Here is a 19,064-nt window from a genome sequence, read left to right as displayed (position 1 = left end):
GGACTCCTGGGAGAAGGCCTGCTTGGGACACCAACACCTTCAGCTATGGAGGAAGTCACTAGGTGAAGACTGAGGCATCAGACGGAAATAAAAATGTGACCTGATTGATCCAAAATACCCCAAAAGGGATGCCGTTTTGGACCAACCCACTCTTTCCAAGTCTGCTGTTAAGCGGACGGTTCTCGCCTCTCAACCCTGCCCAGAGTCCCTGAAGTAGCGGGTACTCTCCCGTCTAAAGGGATTCTTGTTCCCAAAATGGGTTTGTATATAAACTTCTCAGGTAACTGAAAAAGCACGAAGAGGAAGATACACTTAAAAATGTTTGTTAGGGATCCCAAATCCTTCCACCTGAGGAAAACTAGAGTTGCCCTAGAGTTGGGGTCAGACTCGACGGCCGCATTTTTGTTTCCAATCGCTTGCGTGTCTTACAGAAAAACAAACCCAACCCTTTGGCTTTTTTTTTTTTTAATTTGAAAGATGTGCTACACCAGCTGCGATTTGGTTTTGGGTCGAACAGCCAAAGGGCCCAACTCGGTGCGAGACGGGGTGAGCCTCGTCAGAAAGAGGCCCCGCCAACCGGCTGCCCTGGAGCCCCGGCGGGTGGCTCTCCTGTCCGCTGAGCATCTTAATTTCTCCTTCACAGACGCTCCAGCTAGCTGTGTCCTAAGTGTAGACCTTGACCAAGAACGCCAGAAGCAGAGCCAGCAGCGCCAGGCCCACGGCCACCCGCAGCGCAGGGTCCGGATGGAGCCCCTGCAGAGCGGCTCTGGGACTCGCTGCAGAGGTGGGGGGCATCGAGCTCGCAGCCCCGAGCCGCCTTCTGAATTCCTGTAAGAGAAACAGAAGGAGAAATGTTTTTTTTTTTCCTTTTGCAGGCAGAGTGAGCCCTGTGTGGTACCAGCCAGGTGCTACCTGGGTCCTTCAACACGGGCACACCTGAACACCCACGTGGTCCCCACAGGCAGTAGTTCATCACGTTCCAGAGCCTCACATGACTGAGACAGCGTTTATGCAGCATCAAGGCACAGGAGATGGAGTCGCCTCACAGACGGATCTTTTAGGAATGTGACTTTACCCTCTCAACAGAAGAATGAAATGGCTTCCAGGTTTATGTTTCTCTTCCTGTCATTCAGCAAACACATTGCTTAGGACAGCTTTGCAGCCAGTCTGCAGCAGCAGGAGGGGTCAGAGTCTCTCTGTGGACCCTGGCATACCGCACAAACAACGATCTTCTCCCAGACAAGGAATGGGTGGGAAACCACTAGATCAGGAACTGACCCTGCTGCTTTTTAGGTTTCTGGTGAGGGGCACAGAGAGGGAGGAGTCCCCGGAGACGGAGTGGTTCTGTGTGTCAAAGCGTACCTTGAGTCCTGTGGGAGGAGACTTTCACTTTCTGTATCTCCCTGGGAATCCCCGACTTCCCTCAGCCCAAACCTCATGGTGAGATGGAGGTAGGGAAGGGGCGGCTGAGAAATACTGCATAAAGGCACACGGAGGAGGCCACCCAGAAGCAGGGGGAGAGCAGGAACTCCACCACCCACGTCCCAAGCCCTGCACACCTCTGGCTTGGGTGGGGAAGCAGGACTTCTCCAGGCACAGCAGAGAACTGAGAAGCAACTGGTAAGTGTCCATGGCAGGGGGAGAGGACGGCAGAAAGGACAGAGAGAATGGAGCAACAGGTGAGTGAGTAAGGAGGAGAATAAAATAGGAAAATTCATGTTTACGACCCAATTTCCGAAGGCTAATATTTACATGTCATAGATGTGGGAAGAATTCTTATTTCGACTGTAGGAGACTAATTGCAAAACCAATAACGCTGTTGGCTACCAAACCATTGTTTACCTCTGTTCTCCTCAGGCATCTGGGCAAATACCGTGCAGGTCTCCCTGCACTCGGTCCTTAACAAGGAGCCAACTTCCCCACAGCGGGGGAGGCGATGGCAGGAGCTCCGTAGTGCACCCACACTCTTGCCACCTCTAGGAGACGGCACTTGTGAGGCCGACTTTTTGTACCATATTTTGGAGCTGGGAATGCACTGATGAGTTTGCACTGTGAGTTGTGAACAGCCCTCACACATACATGGCAGAGTACTCGTGGAGCTGAAAGACGGAAGGTATGTAAATTCCTCAAGAGCTGCATGGGCCGCATGGCTGGAGGGGGGCCTTGAGCAACGCTGGCTGTCACCTGAGCTTGCAAGGGGGGAATCTTGGGTAACTTTGGGTTCCTGCTGAGCCCCACACCTGCCCATTCTCAGATGGCATGGCACTATGAGAGAGCTGCCTAGTGCCCCCAGTGCATGCATACAGCGAAGGGGGTCCAAATGCACTGTTGCTGAGGTCCTGCTCCCAGGAGGAACTGTCACAGCACTGGAAGAGGGGAACACCACAGTTCTGCCCACTCTGGTCAGAGGACGGGTTTTTCAGGTGCCATCAGGGCAGAGACTCTTGCTGCAGAACTAGCTTCATCGGTGTCCAAGGACATTCCCATTACAATAGGAGACACAGGGAGCACCCCTACCTGCCTAAACTGCTAGAATGCTAATAAGACCAGATGTGTGACCTGCTGAGAGGGGGGGTCTCTACCTTTGATACCCGCAGTGAGGGTAAGGAAGACAATTCTGTGGTGTCCAGCTAGAAACAAAGGCAACACCTCCAGGAGAGAGCTGCCTTCTGAGAAGGAATCAACTATTCTTATGGGGTATGAACTATGCTTCCAAAGGAATATAACAGTGGATACCACAAACACTGAAATAGATGAGATCTTTAAATTCTTTATCAGGCATTTTAATGGGATAGAAAATAGTTACAGGATTTGAGGAAAATAAATGAGGATCTGAATTAGAAACAACAGGGAGATGCTGAAAACCTCAACAAAAGACAAGACAAAGTAGAAGAAAAAATATCTGTACTTGAAGGCAAGTAGATAAAGTTTAAGGGCCTAGAAAAGATATGGACAGAGATACAGGTCACTAAGAAAGCCCCAAATAGATAGACTTGTGAAGATTTTTCTGATCACATTCCAGTCAAACTGAAAAACACAAGATAATGTTCAAGACAAAAGTGCCAAGGTCAGACATAATAAAGGCATCCCCAGCAAAACAACAGCAGATGTATCAGGATGTCGTTCCCTCACCGTCTGGTAAGGTTTCTACTAAGAACGCGAAGAAAATAACCAAGATTAAAACTGGGAATTCAGGACCATCAGACCAGGCTCTCAAAAGACACCCGAGGGAGTCCTACATCTGGAAGTGACAGAAAACATGAGAAGAACAGAACTTTACTAACAGTCAGTAAACCACCAGGTGAAAGAGGGAATGGAAATAAAGAATCCTGAAAAGAGAAAGTCCTTATTGTAATGACACTGAATGTAAGTGGACTAAATTCTCCCACTAAAAGATACAGATGGAAAGTTAAGTTTCACCCTCTAAGACTGGGAAACCATGATCCAAGCAAGTGGAACCCTAAAGTCAGCAGGACCAGCTACAATGACCTCCTTCAAAATAGACTTGAAGATGAAAACTACAAGAGAAACAAGGTAGCCGTACACTGATGAAAGGATCCACAAGAAGATACAAACCCACATGCACTTAATGTTGAAGCAGCCAATTTTACCAAAACCTATTAAATCTAAAGAGACAGGCTCTGATAGCATATGGATTTCAACATGCCCCTTTTGTTAATGGGCAGACAACTTGGACAAAACAGACTCAAATGGACTTGATAGACATTTACAGAACATCCCAAGAAAATTCAAAAACACTGAAGTCATATCCTGTACCCCTTTGGATCACAATGAAATGAAACCAGAATCCAACAAACTGTAGGACTTGTACAATGCATGGAGACTAAACTTATTTTTGAGGCATTAAAGAAATTGGAAGGAAGATTTTAAACATTTCTCAAAGCAAATGAAAATAACAGTATACTAAAACTTGTGGATTCTATCTAAAACAATATTTAAAAAAGGACTGGGGATGTAGCTAAGTGATGAAGTGCTTGCCTAAGTAAAGCCCTGGGCTCAATCCCTGGTACTTTTAAATCAAGGAAATCATGTCCTGTTTTCCTTCTGATCACAATGAAATGAAACTGGAATCTAACAAGTCCAAAATTAAACTACAAAGATCAGAGCAGAACTACAGATTTTAAATATCAATGATACAATGATTTTTGTCTTTGAAAAGATAAACAAAATGGACAAGCATTTAATTATAATAACCAAGAAAAAGACCCAAATAAAGATGAAAAGGGAGACATCAAATGATAATAGAAATACAAGAGATCCCTGACAAATGAGAAGCTACATGCCATTTATGTATGTCAAAATGCATTCTACTGTCATGTATGACTAATTAGAACAAATACAAAAATACGAAAGATCATTAGGAATTACTACAAAAGACCATGGCAAATTAGAAAAGTAGACAAATGAACAAATTTCTGGACACAACAGGACACCTGAATGAATCAACACTGAGATAGGATCAGTAATAAAATCTCTCTATAAAGAAAAGTCCAGAACTGATGGCTTTACTGCTGAATTTTACCAAACTCAAAGACCAACACAAATGCTTCTTAAAGTACTTCCCAGGATTGGAAAGGAGTTTGTTATACAAGGCCAGCATAGGACACACCAACAAAACGATAGAGCAAAAGTTTCCACCAAAACACTAACAAGTAAAACTAAACCATGCACCCCGAGGCTCACTCACCAGGGTCAACTGGGATTCATTCCAAGGACTTAAGGATAACTCAGTCAATAAATGTCCCATTTATCATGACAACAGCTGCAGAAAAAGCATTTGATAAAATTCAACTTCCCTCTGTGACACAAGCCCTGGACAAATCGAGTATAGAAGGATCATACTTCAACCCAAGAAAGGCCCTACATGACGGAGCCATCCCCCCAGCCTACTGCCTGGGGAAAAGCTGGAAGCATTTCCTCAGACCAGGAACAAGACGAGCGTCCACCCCACTGCTCCGGTTCCGTACTCTAGGAGGAGTTTCTCCTGCCCAACTTCTTTGGCTAAAGACGCCACCAATAGACTACGAGAACTGAAACGAAACGAATTTGGTCAAGTGGGCTGACATGAAACCGGCAGCTTTTCTCTACTCCGATAACAATTATAAATTGCTTTATAACAAAGCAAAAACCTGCCCAAGGAAGCCTCTACAATGGAAAAAGACTACTAATAAAACAAACGGGAAAAGGGCTCCCATCGTCAGGGACTGGGCAAGGTAATACTGTTCAAATGGCCACACCACCTACCTCAACCTCCAGCTCAAATGCCATCCCATAAAAACACCGTCACAGGATGAAGAAAAAAATCGTACAGTTCATACGGAGACACAAAAGAGCCTGAATAGCTAAAGCTGCAGACATCTCAATTCCCGACTTTTAGACGGAGTCGCAGTGACCCAAACAGCGTGGCATATAAAAAAAGGTCACAGAGCAACGGAACAGAACATGGATCAGCCAGCAAAGGCCCAGAGCTGGAGAAGGAGGTGGAGCTGGAAAAACGGAACATGCACCTGCAGGAGCCTCGACTTGAGGCCCAGCCTTCTGTACGCAGACTGACCCAGAATGAACCCGATGTCCAGTCGCTTTGAAACTAGAAGAAAATATAGGGGAAACGTGAGGAGACGGGCTCAGGCAGTGATCTTCTGGACGAGACCCCAAAGCACAAGAAACAAACATGATGAATGGGATTACTTCAAACAATCTTACGCATGAAACAAAAAATAGTGAAGAGAACCTATGAAATAGGGGAAAAATGCCAGCTATTCATCTGATAAGGTGAATATCCAGAATATATAAAGAACTCAAAATACTTAAATAGTAAAGTTAAAAATGGGCAAATGATCTGAATAGACACTTCTCAAAAGAGCATTTTTCCATCAGTGCCACCAGGGAAATGCAAACCCAAATCATGTTATCCACTAGTACGATGGCTATTGTAAGTAGCAACAGCAAATGCTGGCCAGCATGTGGACAGGCCAGACACTGTTGGTGGAAATGTGAATTAGTACAGTCATAATGGAAAATAGGGAGATTCTCGAGAGAAAAATGGAACAACTATGATTCAGCTACCCCGCTTCTGAGTATATATCCAAAGAAAATGAAACCGGCACACCAACAAGCACTTACACACCTGTGTTCACTGTGGCACTATTTACAACAGCCAAGATGGGAACTGGCCTTGGAGAGCTGCCGCCCACAGATAAGGAAACTCTGGTTACGTACAAAATGGAGTATTAACTGGCCATAAAGAATGAAATCCTTTACTACATACATCATTTGCATTAAATGGGTAGAAGTGGAAGTCACTGCATTAAGTTAACTAAGCCAGACACGGCCAAGCACCGCACCTTCTCTCATGGGGAAGCCAAAACGATGCTGATCTGAAGAGAATGAGCACTAGAGATGAGGGAGTGCAGAGGAGGACCAGTGTGTGCTCCTGTATGGAGCACACCTGTATGGAGTGTATCAAAACTCAGCTGTAAAGCAGCGCTGCTCGCTTATCTCTGAGTTCTTGGTACTCAGGGTTCAGGACTGAACAACTGATCTGGTGGAGAAAATGAGGGCGTGTGATCCCATGAGAAGTGCAGCCATCGCGGATGTGCAGAGCTCCTGGTGGCACACGTGACCTGTGCTGTGTTTGGGGCCCTATTCCACATGCCTCATGAGTGGCTGCTCTGAGCAATCGGGAAACTGCAATTGGGAAGTGAAGGGTCTAAGGGGAGAACCGAGGCCAAGGAGGACGAGGGCCTCGTGCTATGTCATTTAGAGAGTTCACAAATGCCCTCCCTCAGGACTGAACCCAGATTTGGTAAGTCCTTCAGGACTCCCTCTGAGGGGAAAAAAAAAAAAAAGAAAAATTATGGGGCCTTTTTAGAGATACTGTACCTAAAGTAAGAGGGCCTGAACCTTCAGCTCCACGAGGTTTGGGAAGGACCCAGCCCTGTTCCCAGTTCAGAACGCTGGACCTTGGTTCTGTGTGTGCAACTGAAGAAACTGCCACTCGTGATGGGTAGGGCCAGCCCAGGGTCAGGCTGAGCCCAACGGGACTGGGCGAGTCTCAGCGTTAAGCATCTGGCAGGATTTAGAACGCATTCTGCTCCACAAACCTGCAGTCAGGTAACGGGCCCTTGGCCCCTCCTAATACCCTGGGACTTTTGATGACAATTTTATAAAATTTCTTCTTTGACTTCTTCCAACTCATTTGCCATAAAATTTTGCTCAAAATGTAAATCGCCCACTAAGCTGCCAGCGTAGGTTATCTGTCCTCACGTTCACCTTCGTCACTCTTCTCTGGGCATTAACTCCTTTATTTTGCTCAATCACTCAACATTTTAGAACCTAACGGACCTGCCAAGGTATTCTGATGCTGAGCCTCTCTCCTGTGCCTGGTGGGCACATCTGTATCCTGGAATCATGCAGATGCAAGAAGCCCCCCGACCTGCCACCCCTGCAAGATCAAGGCAGGTGTGACAACCAGCAGGGAGGGACAGGGCCCCCTACTTTGCTACTTCCATTATTCCCACTTCTTCCTGAACCAAGATATTGACTAAAGGAGACTGACACTGATTTAGTACAAGACTGAAAGTTTCTCAGATGACAGTGCGTTCCCCAGCCAGCTTTGTTACTAAACAAAAGCTGATCTAGAAATGTGGGTATGAAGGTATTCGAAGATGTAAATGCACAACCATGGCAGATTTGAGTCAGACGCAGGGGTTTTGAACAGAAAACAAATGTAGCACTGATAGAATAAAAAGTGCTTATAAGTGAAATTATAGAAAATGAAAGTTAACACAATGCACAGGGTGATGAATGTTATTAACTGACTTCAGAGGAAAACGTACTGTGACCAATGGTCCCTAAAAGGAAAGAGGAAGCTAAACCTTGTGGACAGAATCAACATTACCAATTCCCTCAAATTCAAGAAATTTTATTGCTTATTAAGCTGTCAACTTTAAGTTCTTAAAAAGCTAAATCTCAAACACTATCTACTTTTTTCAAAACAAACTTGAAACCAGGCCTTTGTTCAAAGAGATCGATGTATTTATCCAGTTTTAACAGATGAAGGGAGTAGCTGGTCTTCAGGGGGTCCCTTATTGTAGTCTAATGTGAAAGCAGAGCTTATCAAGTACTATCACAGCAGAAGCAAGCATGTACATGAAAATATAAAGACCTGTTAAGTTCAGAAACTAAGGCTCAGAATCCCACCAGAGATGAGGGCATTTGGAGCTACACCCACAGTCTTGTTCCCTCCATCTCTAGCAGGTACACATGTACCACTGGAGAAAGAAGTAGTGCCTTTACCTGGAGCACCTTCAATGCCATGAGGGGGACACAGGACCAACTCTGAGGGCCACTAAGTGCTTGAACTCCTGGGCTTCAATGCCAGGCTGCTCTGAAGGTTCTTATACAAATCATTTTTTCTCTATTTCCTCACTTGGAAATGAGAGCCTTTGTGCCTCACAGGGTCGTTAGTGGCATGGTGTCCTGAGCACTTAACGCTGCTCATGTCTTGTCAAGAATCTCTGTCTATGCCAGGGCCATGTTGTTTGGGTCACTACATAGCTTGTCTTGGAGTCAGGAATTGGGATTCTCCCAGCTTTGTTCTTTTTGTTCAGGGATTCTGTGCTGCTTTGTGAATTTTAGGATTTTCCTGGTTCCTAAAGAGCATTGTTGGTATTTTCTTGGATCACGGAATCTGTAGCTTGCTCGAGGTAGTATAGACATTTTAACAATGTTAATTTGTCTAGTCCCTGGAACATGGATATCTTTCCACTTTTTGGTGTCTTCTCTAGTGTTATATATACAAAGCAGTCTGTTGCTCAGCCATAAAGAATAAAACACTGACATCCAGGTGTGGTGGCACATGCTTGTAAGCCCATAAACTGTGGAGCTAAGGGAGAAGAACTCGAAGTTTTCAAAGCTAGCCTGGGTAACTTAATGAGATATTGTCTCAATATAAAATAAAAAGGACTGGGGATGTAGCTCGGGACTTGTCTGGCATGAGTCAGGTCTTGGGTTCCATTCATAGTATCACAAAAGGAAATACTACCATTTACAGCACAGTGGCTGGAAGAGGAGGGTCATCATGCAAAGTAAGGCAGACGAGAACTGCTGCTTCTCTCAGTATGGGGAAAGTAAAAATATTTGACCTAAAGTACCATAAAGACAGTCAATAAGACAGTCTGCTGGCTGTCTTATTAGATCGTCAGGTTGAAGTGACAGTCGTACATCACTAACAATAGGTGGTGAAACACAGCAGCATTGGGGCAAAGCTTGCGGTGGAGAAGTGACAAGGTATATTAGCATCTGCTGCTTCTGAAAATTACCTAAAGTACAAGGACTACAAAGTGTGGTGGGGGGAAAGTAGAGACACAGCGTGATGGGAGATGACTAGAGGGTGCTGAACACGTATGGAAAGATCACATTAAACGTCATGAAGGTGTGTTAATAACAGAAGAGTGCAGAGAAGAAACGCACACCCCAACACCTCAATTAACATATTCCATGGCAGCTTGGGTTCTAAGAGAATGTCGATGGTTTCAGGTATTCTCTTGCAACATTATAAAGTGACTGTTGTGTTTCCTTCTCAGACAGGATTGGTCCCTCCAGGACAGCTCTGTTCCTCATGCAGCATGCTGAAGAGCTTGGGTTTCGATTCTGGCAGACTAGAAAGGGGGTCCAAGTTCAGACGGCTCCATGGTCTCTCGCAGGAGGACTGAGCTCTTTGCCTAGTTCCCCTTCCTCTGAAGGAGCAAAACCAACCTCTCCCTTAAGACACTGCTGGAACCCGGAGGTTCGTCCTGGAGGGCTGCCCTTAGTTATGAACAGGAGTGTGCCTGGAAGACAAGCTCAGAGCCTCCTGGGGCGCCTGGCTGGTGAGGTCCTGTCTTGAGGAAGCTACACACGGTCTACCCCTTGCTCCCTGGGTTTCTGAGCAGGACTGTGGAGGGAGCCTTCTGGGAAAGTTCTTAATAACTCGAACCATCAACTGGGACATGAACTGTACAGGAAAACCTGTCTCAACTGCCTGCCCGTCCTGTGCTGGGGCCTGAGAGCTGTGTGGCCACAGCGGTGAGGTCTGCCCTCCTCTCCACTGATGTCCAGGACGGTGCTAGCTGAAGGGGGTCTGGCATTACCACCTGTTCCTATAGAATCTCATTTTATACAGGTACAAATATTCTCTTCATGTGAAATGCCACTCTTCTGCTGGCTGTCTTATTAGATCGTCAGTGATGTACGACTGTCACTTGAACCTAACACTACGTGGTGTAAACCCAGCAGCATTGGGACAAAGCTTGCGGTGGAGAAGTGACAAGGTATACTAGCATCTGCTGTTTCTGAAAATTACCATGAGTCAGGGCTCTGAACAACGCAAACTTGTTACAATTCTGTGGTCAGAAGTTCTAAAATCAAGGTTGACGGGGATGTGTGCATCCACGGGCAGGTGGCCCTTCCCTCTTTCAAAGCCGTAGCAGCAGGCTTTTTATTGTGACCTGTACATCAGAACCATCTTCCCATCTCAAGATCCCGAATCACTTTTCCTCCATTAGGTAACTCGTTGGCCACTTCCAAAGCCCAAGACATGGACAACGTGGGAAGAAGGTCACTACTGTGACCAATCTCTAGAGCCACCAGTGGTCCTGCAGGCTCAACCCACCAGGCTGCATGATCAATCCTATCTGCACCAGAGGATGCCCTCCAACAGAGGTGGGGCACTGCCAGGGACTGGGGCAGGCGGGAGCGTGCAGGCTCCGCATTCCCTCGCTACTGAGCTAACAGACCTGCTGGCCCAGCTGCTTACAGAGAAAACGGGCCTCCAGGGCCACCCAGATTTGTCCTGCTCCCAGAACTTCCAGCCCCAAGCCAGGCCTGTGGAGAGGGCAATCAATGGTGCTGAAAGGTTGTTAGCCTTTCTACTTATTCTTCTGCAGGAGATATTTGTGCTCTTTTCTTGGGGACTAGCTGGGTCTGCACCCCCAGTGGAAGGAAGTCATGCCATTCAGAGAATGCTGCAGTTCTCCAACTTCTCATAGAAATATTTATAAACTAACACACCTCTGGTTCTGCAGCCTCTTCCATAAGAATTCAGCAGGAAAGGGAGAGGACTGGTTCCTTGTGGTATTTTTTTTTTAAACCACCCGAAGTAGAAGGAAAGTGCCCTATATGCATTCTCTCCTCTACTCTCCAAAGTACCCCAGGAGTCGGGGAGTTAGCCCTGTTAAGTCACTTGCCCGGGAGAGAATTGGAAGATGGCGGCGGGGAATGAGTGAGCTGCTCTGTGCTCCTCGCCACCGCCGCCGCAGCGTATGTTGCTGCTTCTTAAAAGAAGAAGTAAAGATCATCAAAGGACTTCTGTCGACAAGGATTCAGCACCGTGTCAAGAAAAGGGCCTAGATGGAGTGAATCCGCCACGACTTCAGCAAGAGCAGTAAGGCTGCAGCCCCCGAGCTGCCGGGCTCCCTGGGCCCCTTCTCACTCCCCTCTCCGCCTCTCCGCTTCGCTTCTCCCCCGCCATCTCTCCTCCCACGCTCACTCCCTAAATCTAGATCTCAATCTCTTTCCCCCACCCCACCCGCTCTCTCGCGTGCCCAGTACCCAGCCCGCGCGGGGCCCCGAGGCGCTGCCTCCCCTCCCCCAGCCCGCACCCCCTCCACGGGGGTCCCGAAGGCCACAGCTTTGCCGCCACCGCCGCTGCCGCCGCTGCAGCCACCACCGCTGCCGCCACCGCTTTCCACGGAGCACCTTAGAACAGACTCTTAACCGAGTAAAATGGAACAGCTGATGAGATGAGTGACAATTTAAAATCTAAATGATCCAACATGGCGGCGGACGCGGAGAGATCAAGTCTCTAACCCCTTCAGGACGCGGAGAGATCAAGTCTCTAACCCCTTCAGCTGCACGGGCATAGGGAGAAGGAAACTGTCAAAATACTGTTCGCTCAGGACCACTAGGCACGGTTGAGCTGAAGTGGACCCCGGGCGAACGGTCTAGCCTTCTCAGAACACACCGAGCCCGAATTGGCTGCATTCTAGCTCAGGTTCGCCTGCTTCATGGACTCAACACTAATGATCCCGCTGAAATAACTAGTCGGCCCGCCTGAACTCAAAGAGGTAAAAGCCAACTGAGCACCACAGCCAGACCCAGGGAATCAGGAGTGACGCAGGACTAGCGGTGCAGGACTCCCAGCTATTGCTATCACCAGTGCTGACAACAGGTCCCTTGCACCAGCTATCAGGGGAGTTGCTGCTACCTGAGGGCAAATAAATTCGCTGGGGGCCCTCAGCCCCAAGCCCTACAAACTTAGGGTCTGAGGGAGGCAAACAGAAAGGGTGTGCCCAGGCACCCATGAAAACAGGGCTCCCAGGAGCAGCAGACCTGGCGTGTAGTCAGTATTGTGGTGAGTGTCACAGGTGAGCGGGGCCTGGCTTGAGGAACCACAAGAGAAGGCCCTAGGCACTCAGGATTAGAGACCCACACAGTCTGGGAAGAAGAGCTGAGGCACAGTGATTGGTTCCCACCTATCAAGAAGAAAAGCCTGGCCCAGTGGGCATAGCTCCACCAACTGGATGAGAAGTTAATCGAGCTATATGACTGCATTTATTAATATTATTATTTTTTTAATGATTATTATTAGTATTTTTTTTAATTTTATTTTCACTTTTTGTTGTTGATGTAGTTGTTGTTCTTTAACGCTCCTATTAATGGTTTCATTTTTATAAATTCTTTTTATTTTATTAGTATTACTATTATTTTTTAAACTTTAATTTCCATTTTTTTACTATCATTATAAAATTTTTTCTTTTTTTCTTTTTTTTTTTGTTGTTGGTTTTAAATTTTTATTTTTTTTATTTTTTTTTTTATTTTTTTTTTTCGTTTCTTCTTTCTTTTCACTTTTTTTTTCTTTTGTCTTCTCACTTCTTTCAATTTTCCTATTCCACCTTCCTTGAATTCTACCTGCCTACACTCATTCTCTTTAGTGACTTCTTCCCTCCCCTTCTAATATCTCTCCTCCCCAGAATCACACTAATTGGAGGAGGATCACAGCCACTACCTGCCCTGAAAGGGTGACTTTTCAACTATACAAGAGCAATATAATTAAATAGAGGGGGAAAATATCAAAGACACAACAATTTCACCAAGCAGAAAGAAACGCCAGAAGTATGAAACGACAAGGAAAGAAAGGACCACAGGCAATGCAGGTCAACTCAACTTTAGAAGAGGTAATAGCTGCAACAGATGGAATGTCAGATAGAGAGCTCAGGACATACATGCTTCAGATGATCTGGAGTCTCAAGGAAGACATGAGACAGCAAAATCAGACAATGAAAGATCATATTGACAAACAAATCCAGGAAATAAAAGATCAATTTCACAGGGAGATAGAGGTAATAAAAAACAAACAAATAGAAATACTAGAGATGCAAGAATCAATAAACCAACTTAAAAACTCAATTGAGAATACTACCAGCAGAGTTGATCACTTAGAAGATAGAACATCAGACAATGAAGACAGAATATTTCAACTTGAAAAGAACATAGATAGCTCAGCAAGTCTACTAAGAAACCATGAGCAGAACATTCAAGAACTATGGGATAATATCAAAAGACCAAACTTAAGAGTCATTGGGATACAGGAAGGCACAGAGCTCCAAACCAAAGGATTAAGCAATCTTTTCAGTGAAATAATACAAGAAAACTTCCCAGACTTGAAGAATGAGACAGAATCCCAAATCCTAGAAGCCTACAGGACGCCAAATGTGCAAAATCATAAGAGATCCACACCTAGACACATTATAATGAAGATGTCCAACATACAGAATAAGGAGAGAATTTTAAAAGCTACAAGGGAAAGGAAGCAGATTACATTTAGGGGTAAACCAATCAGGATAACAGCTGATCTCTCAACACAGACTCTAAAAGCTAGAAGATCCTGGAATAACATATTTCAAACGCTTAAAGAAAATGGATTCCAACCAAGAATCGTGTATCCGGCGAAATTAAGCTTCAGATTAGAAGATGAAATGAAAACCTTCCACAATAAACAAAAGTTAAAAGAATTCGCAGCTAGAAAACCATCTCTTCAAAAAATCCTTGGCAAAACATTACAGGAAGAGGAAATGGAAAATAACATTGATAACCAACAATGGGAGGTAGGACAGTAAAGGGGGGAAAGTAGTCAAAGAGGATAACAAATCAGGTATAGTAACATCAATAAACAAATATGGATAGAAGAACAAACCATATCTCAATAATAACCCTAAATGTTAATGGCTTAAACTCACCAATTAAGAGACACAGGCTAGTAGAATGGATCACAAAACAAGACCCAACAATATGCTGTCTACAGGAGACGCATTTGATAGGAAAAGATGTACATAGACTGAAGGTGAAAGGTTGGGAAAAATCATATCACTCATATGGACCACGGAAACAAGCAGGAGTGTCCATACTCATATCTAATAAAATAGATTTCAAGCCAAAGCTAATCAAAAGGGATAAAGAAGGACACTTCATACTGCTCAAGGGAACCATATACCAACAAGACATAACAATCATAAATATATATGCCCCAAATAATGGTGCAGCTGTGTTTATCAAGCAAACTCTTCTCAAGTTCAAGAGTCTAATAGACCACCATACAATAATCATGGGAGACTTCAACACACCTCTCTCACCACTGGACAGATCTTCCAAACAAAAGTTAAATAAGGAAACTATAGAACTCAATAACACAATTAACAACCTAGACTTAATTGACATATATAGACTATACCACCCAACATCAAGTTGCTACACTTTTTTCTCAGCAGCACATGGAACCTTCTCAAAAATAGACCATATACTATGTCACAGGGCAACTCTTAGACAATACAAAGAGGTAGAGATAATACCATGCATCTTGTCTGATCATAATGGAATGAAACTGAAAATCAATGATAAAAGAAGAAAGGAAAAATCAAGCATCACCTGGAGAATGAACAATAGGTTGCTGAGTGATCAATGGGTTTTAGAAGACATCAAGGAGGAAATTAAAAAATTCCTAGAGTTAAATGAAAACACAGACACAACATATCGGAATCTATGGGACACATTGAAAGCAGTTCTAAGAGGAAAATTCATTGCTTGGAGTTCATTCCTCAAAAAAAGAAAAAACCAACAAATAAATGATCTCATACTTCATCTCAAAATCCTAGAAAAAGAAGAGCAAAACAACAGCAAAAGAAGTAGAAGGCAAGAAATAATTAAAATCAGAGCTGAAATTAATGAAATTGAAACAAAAGAAACAATTGAAAAAATTGACAAAACTAAAAGCTGGTTCTTTGAAAAAATAAATAAAATTGACAGACCCTTAGCCATGCTAACGAAGAGAAGAAGAGAGAGAACCCAAATTACTAGCATACGGGATGAAAAAGGCAATATCACAACAGACACTTCAGAAATACAGAAGATAATAAGAAAGTACTTTGAATCCTTATATTCCAATAAAATAGAAGATAGTGAAGGCATAGATAAATTCCTTGAGTCTTATGATCTGCCCAGATTGAGCCAGGAGGATATAGACAACCTAAACAGACCAATAACAATAGAGGAAATAGAAGAAACCATCAAAAGACTACCAACTAAGAAAAGCCCAGGACCGGATGGGTATACAGCAGAGTTTTACAAAACCTTTAAAGAGGAACTAACACCAATACTTTTCAAGCTATTTCAGGAAATAGAAAAAGAGGGAGAACTTCCAAATTCATTCTACGAGGCCAACATCACCCTGATTCCGAAACCAGACAAAGACACTTCAAAGAAAGAAAACTACAGACCAATATCTCTAATGAACCTTGATGCAAAAATCCTCAATAAAATTCTGGCGAATCGGATTCAAATACATATCAAAAAAATTATACACCATGATCAAGTAGGATTCATCCCTGGTATGCAAGGTTGGTTCAATATACGGAAATCAATAAATGTTATCCACCACATCAATAGACTTAAAAACAAGAACCATATGATCATCTCGATAGATGCAGAAAAAGCATTCGACAAAGTACAGCATCCCTTTATGTTCAAAACTCTAGAAAAATTAGGGATAACTGGATCATACCTCAACATTGTAAAAGCAATCTATGATAAGCCACAAGCCAGCATCATTCTGAATGGAGAAAAATTGAAGGCATTCCCTCTAAGATCTGGTACAAGACAGGGATGCCCTCTCTCACCACTTCTGTTCAACATAGTCCTGGAAACACTGGCCAGAGCAATTAGGCAGACGAAAGAAATTAAAGGCATAAAAATAGGAAAAGAAGAACTTAAATTATCACTATTTGCAGATGATATGATTCTATACCTAGCAGACCCAAAAGGGTCCACAAAGAAGCTATTAGAGCTAATAAATGAATTCAGCAAAGTGGCAGGATATAAGATCAACACGCATAAATCAAAGGCATTCCTGTATATGAGCGACAAATCCTCTGAAACGGAAATGAGGACAACTACTCCATTCACAATATCCCCCAAAAAAATAAAATACTTGGGAATCAACCTAACAAAAGAGGTGAAAGATTTATACAATGAAAATTACAGAACCCTAAAGAAAGACATAGAAGAAGACCTTAGAAGATGGAAAAATATACCCTGCTCATGGATAGGCAGAACTAACATCATCAAAATGGCGATATTACCAAAAGTCCTATATAAGTTCAATGCAATGCCAATCAAAATCCCAACAGCATATCTTATAGAAATCGATAAAAGAATCATGAAATTCATATGGAATAATAAAAGACCCAGAATAGCAAAAACAATACTAAGCAGGAAGTGTGAATCAGGTGGTATAGCGATACCAGACTTCAAACTATACTACAGAGCAATAGTAACAAAAACAGCATGGTACTGGTACCAAAACAGGCGGGTGGACCAATGGTACAGAATAGAGGACACAGTAACCAATCCACAAAACTACAACTATCTTATTTTTGATAAAGGGGCTAAAAGCATGCAATGGAGGAAGGATAGCATCTTCAACAAATGGTGCTGGGAAAACTGGAAATCCATTTGCACCAAAATGAATCTGAATCCCTATCTCTCGCCGTGCACAAAAGTTAACTCAAAATGGATCAAGGAGCTTGATATTAAATCAGAGACATGGCATCTGATAGAAGAAAAAGTTGGTTATGATCTACACGCTGTGGGATCGGGTTCCAAATTCCTCAATAGGACACCCATAGCACTAGAGTTAACAAATAGAATCAACAAATGGGACTTACTCAAACTAAAAAGTTTTTTCTCAGCAAAAGAAACAATAAGAGAGATAAACAGGGAGCCTACATCCTGGGAACAAATCTTTACTCCACACACTTCAGATAGAGCCCTAATAACCAGAATATACAAAGAACTCAAAAAATTAGACAATAAGATAACAAATAACCCAATCAATAAATGGGCCAAGGACCTGAACAGACACTTCTCAGAGGAGGACATACAATCAATCAACACGTACATGAAAAAATGCTCACCATCGCTAGCAGTCAGAGAAATGCAAATCAAAACTACCCTAAGATACCATCTCACTCCAGCAAGACTGGCAGCCATTAGGAAGTCAAACAACAATAAGTGCTGGAGAGGATGTGGGGAAAAGGGCACTCTTGTTCATTGCTGGTGGGACTGCAAATTGGTGCAGCCAATTTGGAAAGCAGTATGGAGATTTCTCGGAAAGCTGGGAATGGAACCACCATTCGACCCAGCTATTCCCCTTCTCGGTCTATTCCCTAAAGCCCTAACAAGAGCATGCTACAGGGACACTGCTACATCGATGTTCATAGCAGCTCAATTCACGATAGCAAGACTGTGGAACCAGCCTAGATGCCCTTCAATAGATGAATGGATAAAAAAAATGTGGCATTTATATACTATGGAGTATTATTCTGCATTAAAAAATGACAAAATCATAGAATTTGGAGGGAAATGGATGGCATTAGAGCAGATTATGCTAAGTGAAGCTAGTCAATCTTTAAAAAACAAATACCAAATGACTCCTTTGATATAAGGGGAGTAAACAAGGACAGGGTAGGGACGAAGAGCTTGAGAAGAAGATGTACATTAAACAGGGATGAGAGGTGGGAGGGAAAGGGAGGGAGAAGGGAAATTGCATGGAAATGGAAGGCGATCCTCAGGGATATACAAAATGTCATACAAGAGGAAAGGAGGGGTAAGACAAGATAATACACATGGAAGAAATGATTTACAGTAGAAGGGGTAGAGAGAGAAAAGGGGAGGGGAGGGGAGGGGAGGGGAGGGGAGGGGGGATAGTAGAGAATAGGACAGACATCAGAATACATCAGACACTAGAAAGGCAATATGTCAATCAATGGAAGGGAAACTGAAGTGATACAGCAATTTGTATACGGGGTAAAAGGGGGAGTTCATAATCCACGTGAATCAAACCGTGTAATATGATGTATTAAGAACTATGTAATGTTATGAACGACCAATAAAAAAAAAAAAAAAAAAAAAAAAGAATAGATTTGAAAGAAATTCTAAATGTAAAATTCCCTTAGGGTATTTTTTGATAAAATGAAATAAAGCTTTAATTTGTCTTATAAAAAAAAAAAAAAAAAAAAAAAAAATAAATTTAAAAAAAAAAAAAAAAAAAAAAAAAAAAAAGAAAAAGACAAGTGATCCAATAGAAAATTGTTCAATCAGGCAATTGGCAGAAGAAGGAATCCAAATGGCCGGTGAACATATGAAAAAAAATGTATCATAATTGGCAACCCAAGTGAACTCTCAAGCACACATGAACTGTTCAAGAGGCAGCAGGCACGGCAGGTAAAAGGTGTAAAGAATTGATGCTGGCAGAAGTGAAGAATGCCACAACAGAGTAGCGACAGAAACTGGCTGTGTTACATCAAAAACAAACTTCAGAGTTTGCAAATAGAGACTGTGACCACTTTTGAGAATATGTTTATTGAAATAAAAAAAGAATGTATGTAAGGACTTTTGCTGCATCATTTTGATAATGGCAAATATGGAATCTGCTTGATCATCTGCCAGCT

At 43.4% G+C, this 19,064-nt stretch overlaps 1 protein-coding gene across 4 annotated transcripts in view; it reads right to left on the bottom strand.

The window, feature by feature from the left end:
- Positions 1-483: 483 nt before the first annotated feature.
- Cdkal1 (CDKAL1 threonylcarbamoyladenosine tRNA methylthiotransferase) overlaps positions 484-19,064 on the bottom strand; it is a 594,700-nt gene continuing 576,119 nt past the window's right edge. For all 4 annotated transcript variants that reach the window (XM_077801468.1, XM_077801469.1, XM_077801470.1 and 1 more), the window contains one exon: positions 484-828. In XM_077801468.1, the coding sequence (XP_077657594.1) occupies positions 664-828 (165 nt within the window). In that variant the 3' untranslated portion in view covers positions 484-663. The remainder of the gene's footprint in view (positions 829-19,064) is intronic.

This window comes from Urocitellus parryii, chromosome 8, assembly GCF_045843805.1.
Source record: "Urocitellus parryii isolate mUroPar1 chromosome 8, mUroPar1.hap1, whole genome shotgun sequence".
In the NCBI taxonomy this organism is placed as follows: Eukaryota; Metazoa; Chordata; class Mammalia; order Rodentia; family Sciuridae; genus Urocitellus; species Urocitellus parryii.
The sequence above is the reverse complement of the archived record's forward strand: the minus strand, read 5'-3'. Positions and strand labels throughout refer to the sequence as shown.